This window comes from Candoia aspera, chromosome 2 (genome assembly GCF_035149785.1).
Source record: "Candoia aspera isolate rCanAsp1 chromosome 2, rCanAsp1.hap2, whole genome shotgun sequence".
In the NCBI taxonomy this organism is placed as follows: Eukaryota; Metazoa; Chordata; class Lepidosauria; order Squamata; family Boidae; genus Candoia; species Candoia aspera.
In genome coordinates this window covers 112218871-112235820 of record NC_086154.1, presented here as the reverse complement: position 1 = coordinate 112235820, position 16950 = coordinate 112218871, and the positions used below count along the sequence as shown (strand labels likewise).

Below are 16950 nucleotides of genomic sequence, written 5' to 3'. Positions count from 1 at the left end.
ACCTCTCTCTACATAGCAGAGCAATTTATTTCAAAAGGACTGTTCCCCTTTGTTAAGGCAGCAGTCTCATAAACTGATCAACACAAATCGCACAGAGCAATTCCTTCTCAAAGTTCACATATATCACACAGGCAGTATGTTAACAGATATTTACACAATAGCCAAGGCTGATAAACTCCATGCTAGCAACTACAATCATAAATATAGAAAGTTGAAAGGAAGCAGGTGAGAGAAAAAGTAAGACAGAAAAAGAAATACAAAACATTCAACCCCCAGAAAGAGAGTTAGGTTAGACCACTTTAGCAACCTTCCCAAATGGGGCAATTTTTAAGATCTGAAGGTTCCTGCTTCCCCTTAAAATGAAACACAACTCAGGTAAGACATTAGACATTCCTTTTTGAAATATCTGGCTAAAAGATGTGAAATAATATTCATGCCCTAGTTTGGTTCAACAAGAGGGAGAGGTGGGACACAGAGACCCAGGTAAACATTATCCAGGCATCACTTGTGCAAAGGAGCAACATGGATGTCAAGTGTTTGTGGGAACGTTTATCTCCTCACATACTAAGACCGAAAAGGCACCTTGCAGAAATGGACATTCTCTGAGCAATTTAAAGAAGTGTCATGACTACAGAAAGCTCTACTCATAATTTAAAACTATCTTTAAAATGACAGAGAGGAAGATGTGTCCCAGGAAATTCAGTCAGGCCCAGATATACACTGGAAATTGGTGTAATAGAGGAATAACGTATCACTAATATATAGCCTCAGTTCACAAGCTGGCAGAAGCTGAAAGTTCCTCACTAATTTTAAAAACAACCTCCCATACAGTATATTGCATTTCCTCATGCTCAATTACTACTAATACATTCCACTACGGACAGTTGTGTAAATGACAGAAATGGATACAACTATCAATTTAAATTGAACAAAGGATTTCTAAGACTATCAGTTAGGTAACCAGGCCCTCTTCTCCAAAATTACCAAGCCTGGTTTTTAAACAGCTTGGATTCTTTGCCCTCAGATCAGCAATTACTCTCACCAAAAGTGATTTTATCTTATGTTGATAAGATACCATGAATTTGAGCAAGAATTGAATATTAGAGCATATAAAGAATGAGAATTCCAGAGGCAGGTGCACATCTCCATTAAAATAAAAAGACACATCCAGGCAATACAATAGATTTTGGATGAGCAGTGTAGGTAGAAGTGTTTCCAGAAGTACATTTCTACCTGTATTGATGACAAATGTGGAAGGCTGCCGGTGTTCACAGAGCTTCCTTGCTGAGTCTGAGCTGTATTTTTTTAAATAAATACTGTAGAATGTGTACTTTTTAAAAAAAAGAAATGGTCCTTTGACAGAAGATAAAAGAATCACAGATAGCAAGGTTAGCCTGCTCACTTCACCCCGTCCAGTGATCCAGAAATTCCTAATGTTCCTAAAATTTCACTGCTTACCACTTGTCCCACCAAGCTAATCTGCTGGCAACCCTAACGCAACTTTGATCATCAGTCTATCTGGTAGATAATAGGTTGATCAAACCAGGCAGATGAATTGCCTCTCTTACCAGCAGTTCAACCAATGGATATGGAATATTTGTCAACACAGTATTCAAAAAATGCACAGAACTGTTAGTGCCTCAAGTAGCTAGTCTGGCTTTTTAAGTTCAGCTCTGAATGCTGATGTTAATCAAGTTGCACACTAAATCTCAAAAAGACCATTGGAAGGGAACAAAATCAACTCAACCATTAGTAGCTAAAAGGAACAGTTTAATTTGATAGCAAATTGCTACCAGGATGGTGCAAAACAGAAAACAACATCAATATAACCCCAATTTTGTATCATGAAAACCTGGGTCTTGCATTCTGTATAAATTTTGCAGCTCAAGTTATTTTTCATTGGTTCCATTTATTAATTTCATATATTTTATTTCTCACAGGCATGAAACTAATGACAAGCTTTTCAGCTTTAGGTCTGGGCTGTTTCCTATCCTACTGTCATGAGTAAGGATGGCGAGCAGGGGACTCCCATCCAGGCTGTAAAGCGCATGTGTAGTACTGAGGAATTAAGCAGCCATTCAAAGAGACACAGATCAGGCCTGCCTTAGCCTTTGGGGTTTATATGTCTGGGTTTTTCCCACGCTTATTCAGTTTGTTAGGATTCTGTTTATGTAGCAGTAATAAACATTAGAGAATTACTCCTCGTCTCAGTGCGTGTCTCACTGTTAGGACACCTACAGGGTTTCCCTCCCCAACTTCCTTTTTAAAACAAGCAAGCAATTTTTTAAAAAAGGTCAAGTTTCTCAGCATGTTGAATATCAGCACACAAAAACAAATCGTGTGATTTTCGGTGTAGAACCACAAAACATATAATCCATAGTGACATGCTGTAGTAAAGCACAATTGACTTTAATCACCCAGGCTTTCTCACTAGAGGATCCTAGTACATTTACAGAACATTCAGCACACAAAACCACAATTTGTTTCAACATTTACAATGCCAAAAATTAGTTCTTTAAGCTTCCACATTTAAAAAAAAAAATTTAGCTGCAGAGTAAATATCTAAAAATGGCTTTATATATGGTAACATAGGACACTGTGTTCCATAATCAGTATTAATGCATCTTACATCCAGCAGTTACTTATCTTTTGTTTTATAACTCACACTGTCAATGTTCCTGTCACACAAGTTAGTTCATTGGGATTTACTGCTTCAACAAAAACTTTTTTTGTCCACAAGAATGTTTTGAAACCCTTATTACTGTACTTCAGTTTTCCTCAAGCTAGTAGCCTTCCAGACATGCTGCAAACTGGAGGGCTTAGTGTAGGAAAAGCTAAACTAATGTGTGTAGAACTGAAAGTACCCTGGGACCAGGTGATTCACAGGTAGTCTCTGGTTGGTTTTTGACTTAGCATGCTGTGCAAACACATCCATGATGGCTTGGTATTATGTGTGAACAACTCTAGCTTGTTCAACAAACCATGATTTTAAAAATGGCTTAGCTTTATGAGTGAATGCAACTTGAAATTTAACTTGGCATTAAGATTGGAGGAGGGGACATGGACTGTGGTTCTTCACAGGATATTTTTTTAAAAGCATATTAATGAATTCCTTGTAACAATGTTGCAACTGCATGGATTACTGCTGCTAATCAGAGTGCCTTACTGGGTTATACAATTACAGTTCAAAGGCACACTAGAATTTTAGGAATTAAAATTCATTCTGCAATAGATAAGAGAAAGTAACAAGCTCTGAAATATTTTGTAACTTACAGTGTTGTGATTTTAATGACCAGTAAGTTGATGGCTCTGAATGCTAAGCCACTAACTGGTTCAGCTTTTAATCCTTGGTTGTAATGAAAAGCATTCTTTTAACACTTGTTATCTCATCGTGACCAGAGCTACATACTTTATACTTTAAAAAAAATCTAAAAGGCTAATGCAGGAAGAATTGTGTTTGTGGCATTTCTCTACTGATTCTTCTAAAAACCTGTTGTAATTAATGAATAGCTCCCCAGAATATTTCGAGGGGTGTTGCTGTTCCTCCATCACTGCTTTGTATCTATGAAAAAATGGAGCTCATAGTTTCATTTTGTAGATGTTTACCAATTTCATTTCTTAATCAATGAACATATCAGTCTGAGATGATGCCAAAGTGCACAGCATGAAACTGAGCAGCCCATCCCTGGCTTAAAAGCACTTAATTGAAAATGTCAGTGAAAGGACCAAGTTCAGTACTTCTGCAGCCGGCGGGGGGCAGGGATGCTGCTCCCAGAGAAGCTCTGACTCCTCATACTCTCTCCTCAAACTGAGTTCTTGGGGTAATCTACAACTCCCCTGCTGTGAAACTCCAGCCCTTCAGAAATAGTTACCCAGGGGTTGCCTCTCATACCAAAACATACCCCCCGCCCCAGCTCTCTTTGCTGCCACCTAGTTGTCAGTTGACCCAAAATTATAAGGAAAAGTCCAATAATTTGGTGACATAATGGGAAAAGAAAAAGGGGGGGAAAATGCAGTGCACCAAGTAACCAGAGCATTGTACATAGCAACTGGAGGAGGCTTTCCCTATGATGCACGGCATTGGGTGGTGCTGGAATTTTACTGGAGAGAACCACCAATCATAGCCCTTGGAATGCTGCACGTGAAAGTTCTTTGGATTGCAGCCCAGCACAGACCTGTTCTGGGTGCACAGTAAAATTGCACTGCAGGGGCAGCAGGAATTAAAGTGCATGATTTCCTGCTGGCTCTGGGATGGGAGTGGAACTCAGCTCCACAGACATAGCCTCAATGAGTTTAAAAGCAAAGAATAAGCTTCATTTCTCTATTGAAAATGTCCACCCTTTGCAAGCTGTTTTCCATTTGGCATATGTCTCCAGGTCTTGTATGAATTTATATGAGCAACATACAAGCAACATATTACTTGAGAAATCAAGGTATCAAGAACTCTGTGGCTTGATCTGGGCAAAACCTTTAAAATCTGACTTGCTGTAAAAGTTGAAATGCCTAAACATTAAGGGAAAAATGAGAGACAGTAACTCCTGCAGACCTGAAAAATGTTGCTGGCATAAAAAGAAATTATATGCATTAAATAAATAAAAACACTGCTATCAGTGTTATCTAACATACACAAATAAAGGCACTCCCTGAGCTAATAGCTTAAGATCCATCCTAGAAACCGGAGCAGCAGAGGGGATTGAGTGCCAGCCTAGGTGTGAGGGAACTGGTTTGGAATCTCCACACATCCTTAGAAACTCATAGGATGACTTTGGATTGCACCCTTTTCCTCAGCCTAACCCATCTCATAGGGGTCTTTTAGGATAAAAATGGCAGGGAAAAAGAATCCTGTATATTAAGCTGGATTCCCTGGTTATGGCATTAAAAATGTATTAAACTATATTAAAAAAACTATCCAAGCACAGCAGTTCCTCTTTAAATAGATGTAGGCTACAATCCTTCTACATAAATATCAGAAACGAAACTAGGATATTTTTAATTGTGCGGTTTCCCCCAAAGAGGTAACAATCTGAGTGTCAAACTTTAGATATCTGCTAGGTGGCAACAAAGGATTAGAATTTTCTGTACTACTTTGCTGCCATCTGATGGTCATCCAGAAGATTTGCAGTCCAGATCTGGTAGTTTTACTTCTCACACACCCAATAAACTCATTTTAATTAGTACAATGTTTTGTTTTGTTTGATGTATGTTGCTTTTAGACTGGTTTTAGTTGGAGCTGTCTGTGTGGTTTTAGGTTTTATCTGTTTCTATGGATTTTGGGGGAGGAGGTTGTACACTGCCCAGAGCCCACTGGAGTTGGGCTAATAATAACAACAATCATCATCATCATCATCATCATCATCATCATCGGGAAGGACTCGATAGATGGAAAAAAATGCCAAATCCAGTCTAAACATCTGGCTGACTGTGCAACCAACCATAATAATAATAGGCTTCATTTTCTCCTAGAAAGCCCTGAGCATCACTGAAATTACACAGCAGGCAAGTAGTACAGGGCCAAGGGATGGTGCAGAAGGTCTTCTGGTATTGTTAAATCTCTCAGTGGCTTTTGAGAACTTTGGTAGAGACCAAACAATTGGTTACTCTGCAGTGGATGGCTCACAGAGGCCCTGTAGCTTCTGGACAGGTCTAACAGCACCGAAATTGGTTCAGGAGCCAGAGAAGATACTAGAGATGCAGATCAGCTGTTCAGCAGCAGAAACAGCAACACTGCCAATCCACTGCATATATGTGGAGGTGCCACCAATTAGCTGCTTGGCATTTTGCTGCAGAGGTGGCAGTGGGTGCTTCTCTGTGCGTGGCAACGATTCCTTCTCCTGACTGCTTGATGGTGGGGTTGGTGATCTAGATGCCTGCAGCCTCAGTGTTGGAGTGCTGGGGCAACTAGGTGCCATGAGAAGGTGGCAGCTGGAGAGCAGGTTCAGGCCGGTGGCTGAGTTAGATGCTGGTCTGAATCCTATGGCTTCTATGGAGTGCATCACCCTGGGCAGTGGCCATCTTGTTTCCCTCACATTGTACCATACGGACAGTGAGGAAGTGAACTTTCAGTTGCCTGCTCTGACTGCTGGCAGTGCTTTTACATTATTTACTGTATATCTACAGTATCAGAGGAAGTTAGAACTGCAAGGACTAAAAATTATGAATCGTGGTTCTGAAGAATTGAGGTGGACATTTTTCTTGGAACAGAGATGGATGAATTCAAGTTCATTTGTTTTTCTCCTTGGATATAAGATGGGCTGGTGGTTGGGGAGAACAATAGCCCTCTTAGATCACTCCAATCTGCAGTTGGGTTGCAGTGGTTTGTTTCTACATCTCTGATGCTAGTTGTACATCTTAGTCTCTAGTTGCTCAAGTGATGCCATCCAGGTTCTGTCTCAGTGTCTGGAGGCTGTGGGAGACTGGATGGGGAAGAACAGACTCAAAGTGAATCCTAGCAAGACTGTAGATTTTGAGGCCTCCTGGATCCAGAGATTTTCCATCACTGATTCTGAATGGGGTTGCACTCCCCCAGGCAAAATTGGTACAGGTAGTCCTCACTTAATGACAATAATTGGGACCAGTTACTCCAACACTAAACAACGCGGTCGTAAAGTATGATGTCATGTGACTGACTTACAACAGCAGTTCCAGTTGTTGTTGTTAGGCAAATCCCACTCAGTCGCATCCCATGGTCATGTGATCGCCATTTCTGACCTCCTGCCAGCTTCTCCATTGCCTTTGCTTGTCAGAAGCTGGCAGTGAAGATTGCAAATGGCAATCATGTGACCACAGCTGTGGTCTGTTGTAATTGCAAGCCAATTGCCAAGCACTAGAATCGCAATCACATGACTGTGGGGATGCTGCGATAGCCACAACTACAAGGAACAGTCGTAAGTCCCCTCGTTCAGCATCACTGTAACTTTGAATGGTTGCTGAACAAGTGGTTGCTGAAAGAGGACTACCTGTACATAATTGGGGATCTTCCTAGACTCACAGCTGCTGCTTGAAGAGCAGGTAGCAGCTGTAGCTCAAAGGTCCTTCCACAAATCCATCTTGTATGCTAATTTAGTCCATTCCTGACTTGGGAGGCCATATTTACAATCACCCATGCCTTGGTTATCTCTTGTCTGGAGCTGCTCTTGAAGACAACTCAGAAGTTACAACTGGTCTAGAATGCAGCAGAACTGATACTTAGGGGTGCACTTTGATACACCCATGTAACACAGGTATTTCATAAGCTGCCCTGTTTGCCAGCTGCACTTTAAGCTGCTGGATATCACCTTTAAAGTCCTTCATGGCCTGGTTATTTGCAGGACCACCTGTTTCCAATTATCTCTGCTGTCTGATAAGATCTGACAGGGTCAGCATGCTCTGGTCCCATCTCTTAAGCACTATCATCTTCTATCAACAGAGCAGAACCGTCCCATCTCTTAAGCACTATCAGCGGAGTGCCTTTTCTGTTGTTGCATATGCCCAGTGAAATAACATTCTTGCTGAGATCTGGATGGCCCTGATCCTGCCTACCTTTCTTAAGGCTTTGAAGATCTGTTTTTTGCCCCCAGGCACTGGGTCAGTTGGTCTTGTGAGCCCATCCAGATTTATTGTTTCTGGTTGTAGAATTGCCTCTCCCAAGATTATGTCCTATTATATTTTATGTTATTCTATTTTTGTAGTCTTATTATCTTGTTGTTTTAACTATGTTCACTGTCATGTCAAGTGGGCAGCTATATAAATAGATTATATATATAAACAGATACTGCATTTTCATAGAACTGATACTTAACACTCAATAAATAATTACGAATGGCCAACAGAGTGATGCTGCCCTTGGCTTAAACCAAATGGGCACCACAGGATAGATGCAAAATTTCCCTGAGTCATCAGAATCTAAACAAACCGGTATAATGAAATTGCCTGCAGCCAACTGTTGGCTGCACTAGCAATATGCTACTTCCAGTATGACAACAGTAGAGTAAGGAAGACAAACCAGATGGATGGGGAATATAGTGGGAGAGAAATGCTTATTCATGAAGCAATAGTTGCAGCTATCTCCTGCCCTGATATGGCAGCACTGCCACATAAAAGGTGGCTTCTGCATCTGCCTTTATTTGGTCAAAGGTCCCTACTTCCTATGGATGTCTCTAATGCATACTATTTTAATGCAAACTGCAAAATATACAGGTAGTCCTTGACTTATGATCATTTGTTTAGTGACCGTTCAAAGTTACAACAGCACTGAAAAAGTGGCTTGTGACCGGTCCTCACACTTATGACCTTTGCATCATCCCTGCGGTCACGTGATCAAAATTCAGGTGCTTGGCAACCAGCTCACACTTATGACAGTTGCAGGGTTCCGGGGTCATGTGATCACCATTTGCAACCTTCCCAGCTGGCTTCTGACAAGCAAAGTCAATGGGGGAAGCTGGACTCACTTAACAACCACAGTGATTCGCTTAACCACCATGGTGATTCCCTTAACAGCCATGGCAAAAAAGGTCATAAAATAGGGAGCAACTCACTGAACAACCACCTTGCTTAGCAACAGAAGTTCCAGTCTCAATTGTGGTCATAAGTTGAGGACTACCTGTATATGGAGGTGAGTGCAGAATCATTTCCCACTCCCCCAAAATGTAAAGACTCCTGTCACACCAGTGCTGCTATCCTTCTGAAATGTTGTAGCCTTCATATAGCAAAGTTCTTGCTCTTTCAGAATTATGCTCAAAACATATGTTGTGGTACATGCCCTTGCATTAAAGATATGCATCTGAAACTTGATGGCCGTAACCTCCACAGCAGTACCAACTGGACTGCATATTTCACCAAAGCCTGCCAGAAATGAAAAATTGTTTCCTTAAAAAATAAATAAATAAAAAATTGTCTAGCAAAAACAAAGCAAAAGACAAAACGCTGCATCTATTTCTCAGAACTTTAGAAGGCTTAATTCTCAATCAGGCGTTACCATTTAATCCATTTTATTGTTTGTCACAGCCATAGACCTGCTTGTTAATTTTCAATGATAATCAGTAGGAAATTCAGAGTTCCACATCAAGATAGGGGTGGTGGGGGTAGGAGGCCAGAAATCTGTCCAACATGAATTGGGCTGTTTCCATAAATCACTGAGCAGGTGACTAAAATTTTGAATAACAGTCATTTTACATTTGAACAAACTTGTTCATCTAACAGAAGAATATTTCACCTCTATAAATAGTTTGGGTCTTATTCGTTTAGCACAGCTTCAGTTAAATATATTTTAGTAAGCATCATCTCAAATGTCTGTCAGTACACTGCATATACCCGCTAGTCGGTGGGTTATCAATTTGCAAGGTAATCTCTAGATTAGGGATCCTATCTTGACAGAACAGTGTGAACATGCCTGGGGTGAGTTGTAACTGGATGGATTTGATGAAACCATCAAAAAGAGGGAAGAAGTTAAAAAAAGAAAAAGTGCCAGTTGACTGAGATAAGAACAAGAACGGTTTGCAAGGACAGAAAGATATAGTTTAGTGAATGGTATTGGTGTAAACTAGTTTTGGCGTTTCCTTTTCTCATCTCAGGCCTTTAATTTCTTTGGCTTACTGTTTCTTACTCCTTCCATGTGTACCCCAAAAAAGGAACAGCAGAATGGATATGTACGTGATGACCCTTAGGGGGGTTCTGGGCAGTTGCATCCAAGGCTGCAGGAGCTTCGAGAGACCTCAGGTTGTACACCTTTATGCTAATAATGTGGTTTGATTGTTTTTAGCTCAGCAAACTGTTGGACTCTATCCACTTCGATCTGGACACCTTAAGTCTTTCCTGGGACAGTTCACATATCGTGCAAAGTGAGAACCAAAGCACACTACAGCTTAGTGCTGTGGTTTTCAAACTGTGTGCTGTGGCGCAGTAATGAACTCACAGCGGTACCACAGGACATTTTAAATTTTTGCTGTGAAGCTGGGTTTGGGGTGGTCTTTTGGCCTAGGACACCATGAAAAAATTACTGAGACACTAAGCATGTCTTGAACCAAGAAAGTTTGGGAACCTCTGGCTTAGTGTGATGTGAGAAAAAGTGCTCCTCATCCTTACGTGCAGCCCTATAGGAACTTTATCAGACTTATCTGTGTGGCTGAGCTCATGATTGGTAATCTGCCAACGTGATCTGTTGGGGCAGGGGAGATTTCTATCAGCCCCTTATCTGGACAGATCACTTTCTCTTACCTGTGGAGTTAACTGGCACCTCAGTCTCTGCTGGAAGGATGGACCCATAAAGATGACCTACCATAGGTGGCTGAAGATGGTTGTTATGGGCTTTCAGAGACACTTGTGTAATTTCCCTAATGATCTGCTGGAAAGCCCTATTGATTATCTAGCTGGTCCTTGTATTCCATGAAAGTATATTATTTTATATTTTACATTCTATATTTCATATCTTCTATTTGTATTTTTATGTATTTATACTGAATTGTTTTAGCAATTTGCCATTTTTATTACTTGTAAGCTGCCCAGAGTTGTATGCGAGATGGGTGGCAGAGAAATTTAACAAACAAATAAATAAATAAATAAATTTGTTAGGATTGTTCCTCCTCTCCTTATTTGCCAAATTCTGGGTATTACCTTGGCATACTGAGGAGCTGCATGAGATGGCGTGACAGAAGAGACACTTATCGTAAGTGGGCAGAAGACAAAAAGTGAGTATGACTGGATACAGATATAAACTCAGGTTTGAAACCCTTATTGCATCTACTACATATTGCCATCTGGTGGCACTTTTCCCCCCTGTTGTGAATGATGGACTGGAAGAATCTATAGCAGAGCACTGTGATGAGTTAGCAAGACGTTTTGCAGATAAAATGACTCATATTTGCTCAGAGTTGGAAGCTGAGAACAACCTGAAGAGGTAACTGGGGTGACATTTGGTGATATTGTGTGGGAGGTCTTCGAGCCTGTGGATCTTAAGGGAGTGGACAGTGTTCTTTGTGAATCCACCACTGCCATAGGTGGGCTTCATTCAAGCTCACCTGGTAAGCAGACAAGCAGCTGGATCCAGACAATAACAAATACGGCACTGTGGAGGGGGAGATGCCAGTAGTCTTGAAAGACACACTGGAATGCCCTTTCCTCAAAAAGACATCCTTGAATCTGGCTGTATTAGATGACAATTGCCCAGTCTTCACTCTTCCATTTTTAGAAGAAGTGGTTGGATGGCAGTTAAAAAGGAGAAAGCAGATTACCTAGATCTATTTCAGGCAGGATTCAGGCCTAGGCATGGGATGGAAACCACACTGGCTGTGCTCATGGATGATGTGGTAGGGCTTGGAACAGGGAAGCATGGTCTTATTCTGCTGAATTTCTCTTTGGATGACCTTCAATGGCTGGGAGTTGGGGGACACCATTTCCTAGTGGTTCTACTTGTTCCTAAGTAGGTAATTCCAGTTGGTTATGGGAACAAAGTCAAGACCTCAGGCACTCCACCATGGGGTATGCCAGGTCTTGGCTTTCTCCCTCATTTTGTTTTAACATCTTCATGGAGCTTCTGGGAGAGATCATCCATCAGCACAGGATGAGGTATCATCAATATGTGAATGATACCTGGCTTTATAGCTTCATCATAAGCTGGACAAGAGATGCAATTAAAACCTTACATGGAGCATAAAGGTGGTTTTATTTATTTATGAGATTTATATAGCCACCCATTTCATCATGTGATTCTGAGAAGCTGCAACAATGTAAAACAACACTAACACAAATAAACAAAGCAACAGCCTGACTCAAAACCTCCCAGAATATACGTATCATACAAGCCAGGCTCATCAAACATTTTGGCCCAAGGCTTAGGAGAACAGCTAGGTCTTTAAGGCTTTGCAGAAGGCCAACAGGATTGGGGCTACTTGGATCTCAGAGGGAACATTGTTCCATAGGGCAGGTGGCAAGACACAGAAGGTGTATCTTCTGGGTCCCTTAGATGATACTGCCTCATAGAAGGGACTCAAAGCATACCCACTCTGCCAGATTTTGTGGGATGAGTAGAAACAACTGGAGACAGGCAATCCTGCAAATAATCTGGCCTTGTTTCATGAAAGGCTTTATAGGGGGTAATCAGGACCTTGAATTGCTTCTGGAAGCCTACTAGAAGCCAGTACAGCTTGCAAAGCAGTGATGTTAGGGTCTGGATAGGGAAAATCAAGTGCAGGCTCAGTCCAAGCAGGATGGAGTAGCTATGGCTCCAGAAGCTGACTGGTTATGAGATGGTTCCAACTTTAGCTTGTATGGGGTTGTACTCCTCCTAAAAGTGTAGGCTCACAGTCTGGGGTTAGTCCTGGTCTTATGGCTCCCACTAGAAGAACAGTGTCCAAGAAGGCTTTTGGCCAGTTTCAGGCCATGTGCCAATTTCAGTTTTCCTTGGAACCCTCTGGCTATTCATGGCTTTGTTGACTTCAGCTGGTAACAGAATGCAGCTGTGTTTATGAAAGGGTCAAACCCATTACAGATAGTCCTCACTTAATGACCACAACTGGGACCAGAATTTCACTCACAAGCGATGTGGTTGTTAAGCAAATCCAACCTGATTTTACGACCATTTCTGCAGCAGTTGTTAAGGGAACCACATGGTCGTTAAGTGAATCACACTTTTCCCTGTTGATTTTGCTTGCCAGAAGCTGGCTGGGAACGTCAAAACTGGTGATCATGTGACCGAGGGATGCCATGACAGTTGTAAGGGTGAGGACCGGCCTTAAATCAGGTTTTAGCACCATCGTAAGTCTGAACCATGCTAAATGAATGGTCGTTAAGTGAGTACAACCTGTATTGTAACTTAACATGAGTTCCAATCTTGCCTTACTCACAAAAGCCAGCTGGGTGACCTTGGGCCAGTTATTCCCTTTCAGCCTTAAGAAGGTGGCAATGGCAAACCACTTCCAAAACTACTGCCTAGAAAACTACATGGACTTGACTATGTAGCTGTTGGGAGTTAGGTCTGACTCAAAGATTGTTACAGACACCCACAAACAAAGCAGAACATATATCTTTGGTGGGCAAAAAGTATCCATCCATCCAATTTTGGACTGTGTGAAATTCCAATAATAAAGAAGAGTCATTTGCACTAATAGTGAATAGCTGCCTCTAGCAAGTCCCCTGTTCAAACCTGCATTGGTTCTACACAGCATTACAATAAAATAGGATTGCAGTAAGAGAGACAAAATACCTGTCCAGTCAGGTTTGCAACAGTTAATCTGCAGTGCAGGGAGTAACCTACTTTGCCTTTATAAAGACAATCAACAGGCAAAACAGTCACATTTCTATCCATCTTAAAATCCAAAGAATTTGATGTTTCTGGAATCTGGACAGGTTTCCATGTGCTTTGTTTCAACATTTGGAAGAGAAACTGAGGCATACACATATGTGTGAGTAGTGTTGCAAGGTTTTAGATAATTAGATATGTTTTCCTAATCTTATAGCATCCTTTCCAATATATGGGGTATGCGCTACAACACCTGCAATGAGACTTCTTATTTTTCAAAGAATAAAGAACAAGGGGAATTTATTATTTCCCCACCACATTTCACCTCTGTGATGCAAGAAGCACTAACAATACAGTATCCCATTTTTCATTTATTCCAGCTGAAAGTATGATTATTTTGTTGCATAGTTCAGGCTCCACATAGCAAAGTAGTGAGGATGCCGGACTAGGACCAGGGAGACCCCCCTTCAATTCTGCCCTCACAGAAGCTTAGCTGGTGACTTTGGGTTGGCCACTGTCTCTCATCCACACCTATTTCACAGGGTTATTGTGGGGATAAAATAGGACAGCTGAAATCTAATCAATTAATGTGTCACAATTATACATACATACATACATACATAAATACATATATAAGGCATTCCTGGCATGTATCAGAGGTAGCAACGTAAAGCCCTCTAGGAATTTTGAACTTCAGTTCCCATCTGCCCCAGACAGCAGGGCCAATAACTAGGAATTGTGGGAGATGAGAGCCAGGGTGGTGTAAAGATTAAGGGGGTGAACTACCACCAGCGAAATCGAGGTCTAAGGGCTCCCTCAGCCAGGGAAGCTCGCGGACTGTCTTCGGGACAGTTAGTCTCTCTCCTCGTTGCTGTCGTGGAGATAAAACGGAGAGAGACCCCAGTCGAATAGCTTTGGGAAGAAAAGGACTACAGAGTCTAATCTAACACTAACGAATATGAAACACATCTGGAGGAGACCGGGTTTCCAGCCTCTGAGCTACACGCTTCTCTTCTCCATCCCTATCAACAGAACTCCAGCTCTTTCAAAGCTTGGCTAAAGGGGAGTTTGGCAGACGCTTAAAATCTGGGCGGCTTTCTTCTTCATTTACCCCTTTAAACTTAGCTCGAGGGGCCGAGCTGAGAGACTCAATTGGGCTGCTTTATAAAGGTTCCTTCCCCTCTTAAGGACCGGCGTTTCCCTTCTTTGGGGCATTCCGGAAATCCCCTTCCCGCACCGGGGGAGCGCGTTTCGGCGTGCGCTGGTCTCCAAGGCGCACCCGACTGTCCCACATCCGGGGCCGGGGAGTGCGCTGGGTTGAAGAGGGCTCTTACCCAAAAACTGCAGCCGCAGAAGGCGTCCATAGCGCAGGGCTGAGCAGCTCAGCGACCCTCTCTTCTGTTCCCGACCGATTTCGGAACTGTCTCCAGGCTCGCCCGGAGTCCTGCGCTTGATGCCGCCGCTTTCCTTTCGTCACGGATGGGCGGATGTTAGCTTCACACGGGAAGCTGGGCGGGGATGACTTTACCCAGGCAGCGCCCGCTCTTGCCTGCACCGGGAGAACCCGGGGTCTTGCTTTCCATCGGCCACGACTTCCCGGTGACGAGGGGCGGCCCCCGCGGAGCCCGTCCGCGCCCGATCGCTGAGGCTTGGCACCTCCTAATTGCTGCGGGCCTTTCCCGATGCCGGCTCTTCTCGGCCACCTCCTATGGTTACGCACAGCCCGCCCCGGCCTTTCCCGCTTGACTGGAAGGGCGGCAGCCAGCGGCAGCCTCGGGGTGGCTTTGCCCTGCCTGGCTGAGCGCCGCAAGAGGAAGCGGCGGGAGTGTCTATGCGCGAGAGGCCTCTGCTGCCCCCGGCTGCTCACTCGCTCTTCCAGCTCTATTAGGTGGGTCGGTCGTATGCCCGGAGGGCGTGAGGGGCTGACGAGGACTTGGCTGCCCGCTGTTCCCTTCTCCTGCTGGTTCTTACTGATCTAGCTACGCGGTGGCCACGGGGCTGATGGATCAACCATAGTTTCTGCGAGCTTTGCGGTGGGCCGGTCCCAGAGATGGACGTAATAGCCAACTTGGCTTGGCCCTTCCCTTGACTCCAAGGTTGGCTTTGTTGGCACAGGGCACCAAGCTACATTTTGGTCTAGAACAGTGTTTCAAAACCGTTTTTTCCCCCGTGGCCCCCTTCCGACTTGGTTTTTCTCCTGTGCCCCCCTTCCAGGTGTTGAAAAAGATCACCATTTACACACTTGGCTTGTAAATAGAATATATATATTTATAATAATTGTAGTAATGCAATTTACAATACACAATTGCATACAAAATTTTACTTTTTATAAATAATTTACTTTTTGTAAATAATTTTATTAATAGATTTTACATAGATAATCAATACATTCAAGATACATAGCAAGTGTGAAAAAGAAAAAACAGAAGATAAGAAAAAGCATGAAAAAAATTAATATACATGTAAAGAAATGGCTTCTGATATCCCTCTCTGCAGTTATACATAACAGCTCCAATCAAACCGCTCTCTCCAATTTCATCATAATTTCCAACTTGGTATAACCTTTCTAATCATCAAAGCCATGAATCACAAAATCATTTTCTTTCTAATGCGAAAAAGTCCATAGGGGTTTCCAACTTTTAACATAATTTATTAGTTGATTAATGTGACCCTTGGGATTCAACATTTTTTATATCAGGTTCCACTGCAGTAAGTGATAAGCCTCTGTTCTCTCTGGCCGGGCCACTGCACATTTGTGTTAACAACTCACCCGCCTGAAACCTGATTCTACCAAGTATAATGTGGGAAGTGCCGTGAAAAACAGTTTTCCGTTCTTCCAAAGCAGTGGAAACTTTTTGGAAATCGCTGTTTACCCATAAATGATATTGGTCTCCTTTAGAACTTGCTTGGGCTTCTGCATCGCTCTGTAGTTCAATGAGTGGTTCTTCCACATGGATCCAGGCTGGAAAATCTGTGTCCAGCAGGTCATGGAAACAAACTACTAAATTGTTATATAGCTGCTTCAAATGATCAATATGCAGGAGTAGGTCATCTTTCAACTCAAGATTAATTGCCACCAAAAAAAAAGAACGGGAAATTCCCAACATCCAACATTGTTTGGGTACATCTTCAGTTTTCCAAGAAATCCCTTAATAATCTCTTTGCATGATAAAAGGTCATAGTTTCTTCCCTGCAATTGATTGTTTAACAAATTGAAGTGAGCCGATTTGGTCTAGCGGTTCAGGCTCTGGGCTAGAAACCAGGATCCTGAGAGTTCTAGTCCCGCCTGAGGCATGAAAGCCGGCTGGGTGACTTTGGGCCAGCCACTCTCTCTCAGCCCAACCCACCTCACAGGGTTGATGTTGTGGGGAAAACAGGAGGAGGAAGGGGAATTAGGTATGTTCACCGCCTTGAATTATTTATAAAAATAATAAAGGCAAGATAGAACATGAATAAATAAAGCTTTTCAAAACAAGCCCACAGGTAAAACATGTCGCATTTGGTGGAGATGATCTCTTTTTTGATTTGTTTACTACTGAAAAAGGCCACAACTTTTTCAGAAAAGCAACAAAATGACAAAGGCGGTAACTCTTTGATAACCAAGGGACTTTTATTTGCAATAATGAGAGTTTAAAGTCTTCCTCATTGTCTTAATAAAGCTGTCAAGTCACGATCTTGAAGTGCATTCAAGTTTATGTAGCTGACTATCTTTATTACAACACTTAGAGAATCATGCAAGT

General features: G+C 42.4%; 1 protein-coding gene across 5 annotated transcripts in view; it reads right to left on the bottom strand.

The window, feature by feature from the left end:
- The window catches only part of ABCC3 (ATP binding cassette subfamily C member 3), a 96222-nt gene extending 81496 nt beyond the window's left edge, over positions 1-14726 (bottom strand). For 2 of the 5 annotated variants that reach the window (XM_063293222.1, XM_063293223.1), the window contains exon 1: positions 14545-14707. In XM_063293222.1, coding sequence (XP_063149292.1) covers positions 14545-14574 — 30 coding nt within the window. In that variant the 5' untranslated portion in view covers positions 14575-14707. Of the gene's footprint in view, positions 1-14544 lie in introns of all 5 variants that reach the window. The other 3 variants (XR_010067195.1, XR_010067194.1, XM_063293224.1) reach the window with 3 other exon arrangements.
- Positions 14727-16950: the final 2224 nt, after the last annotated feature.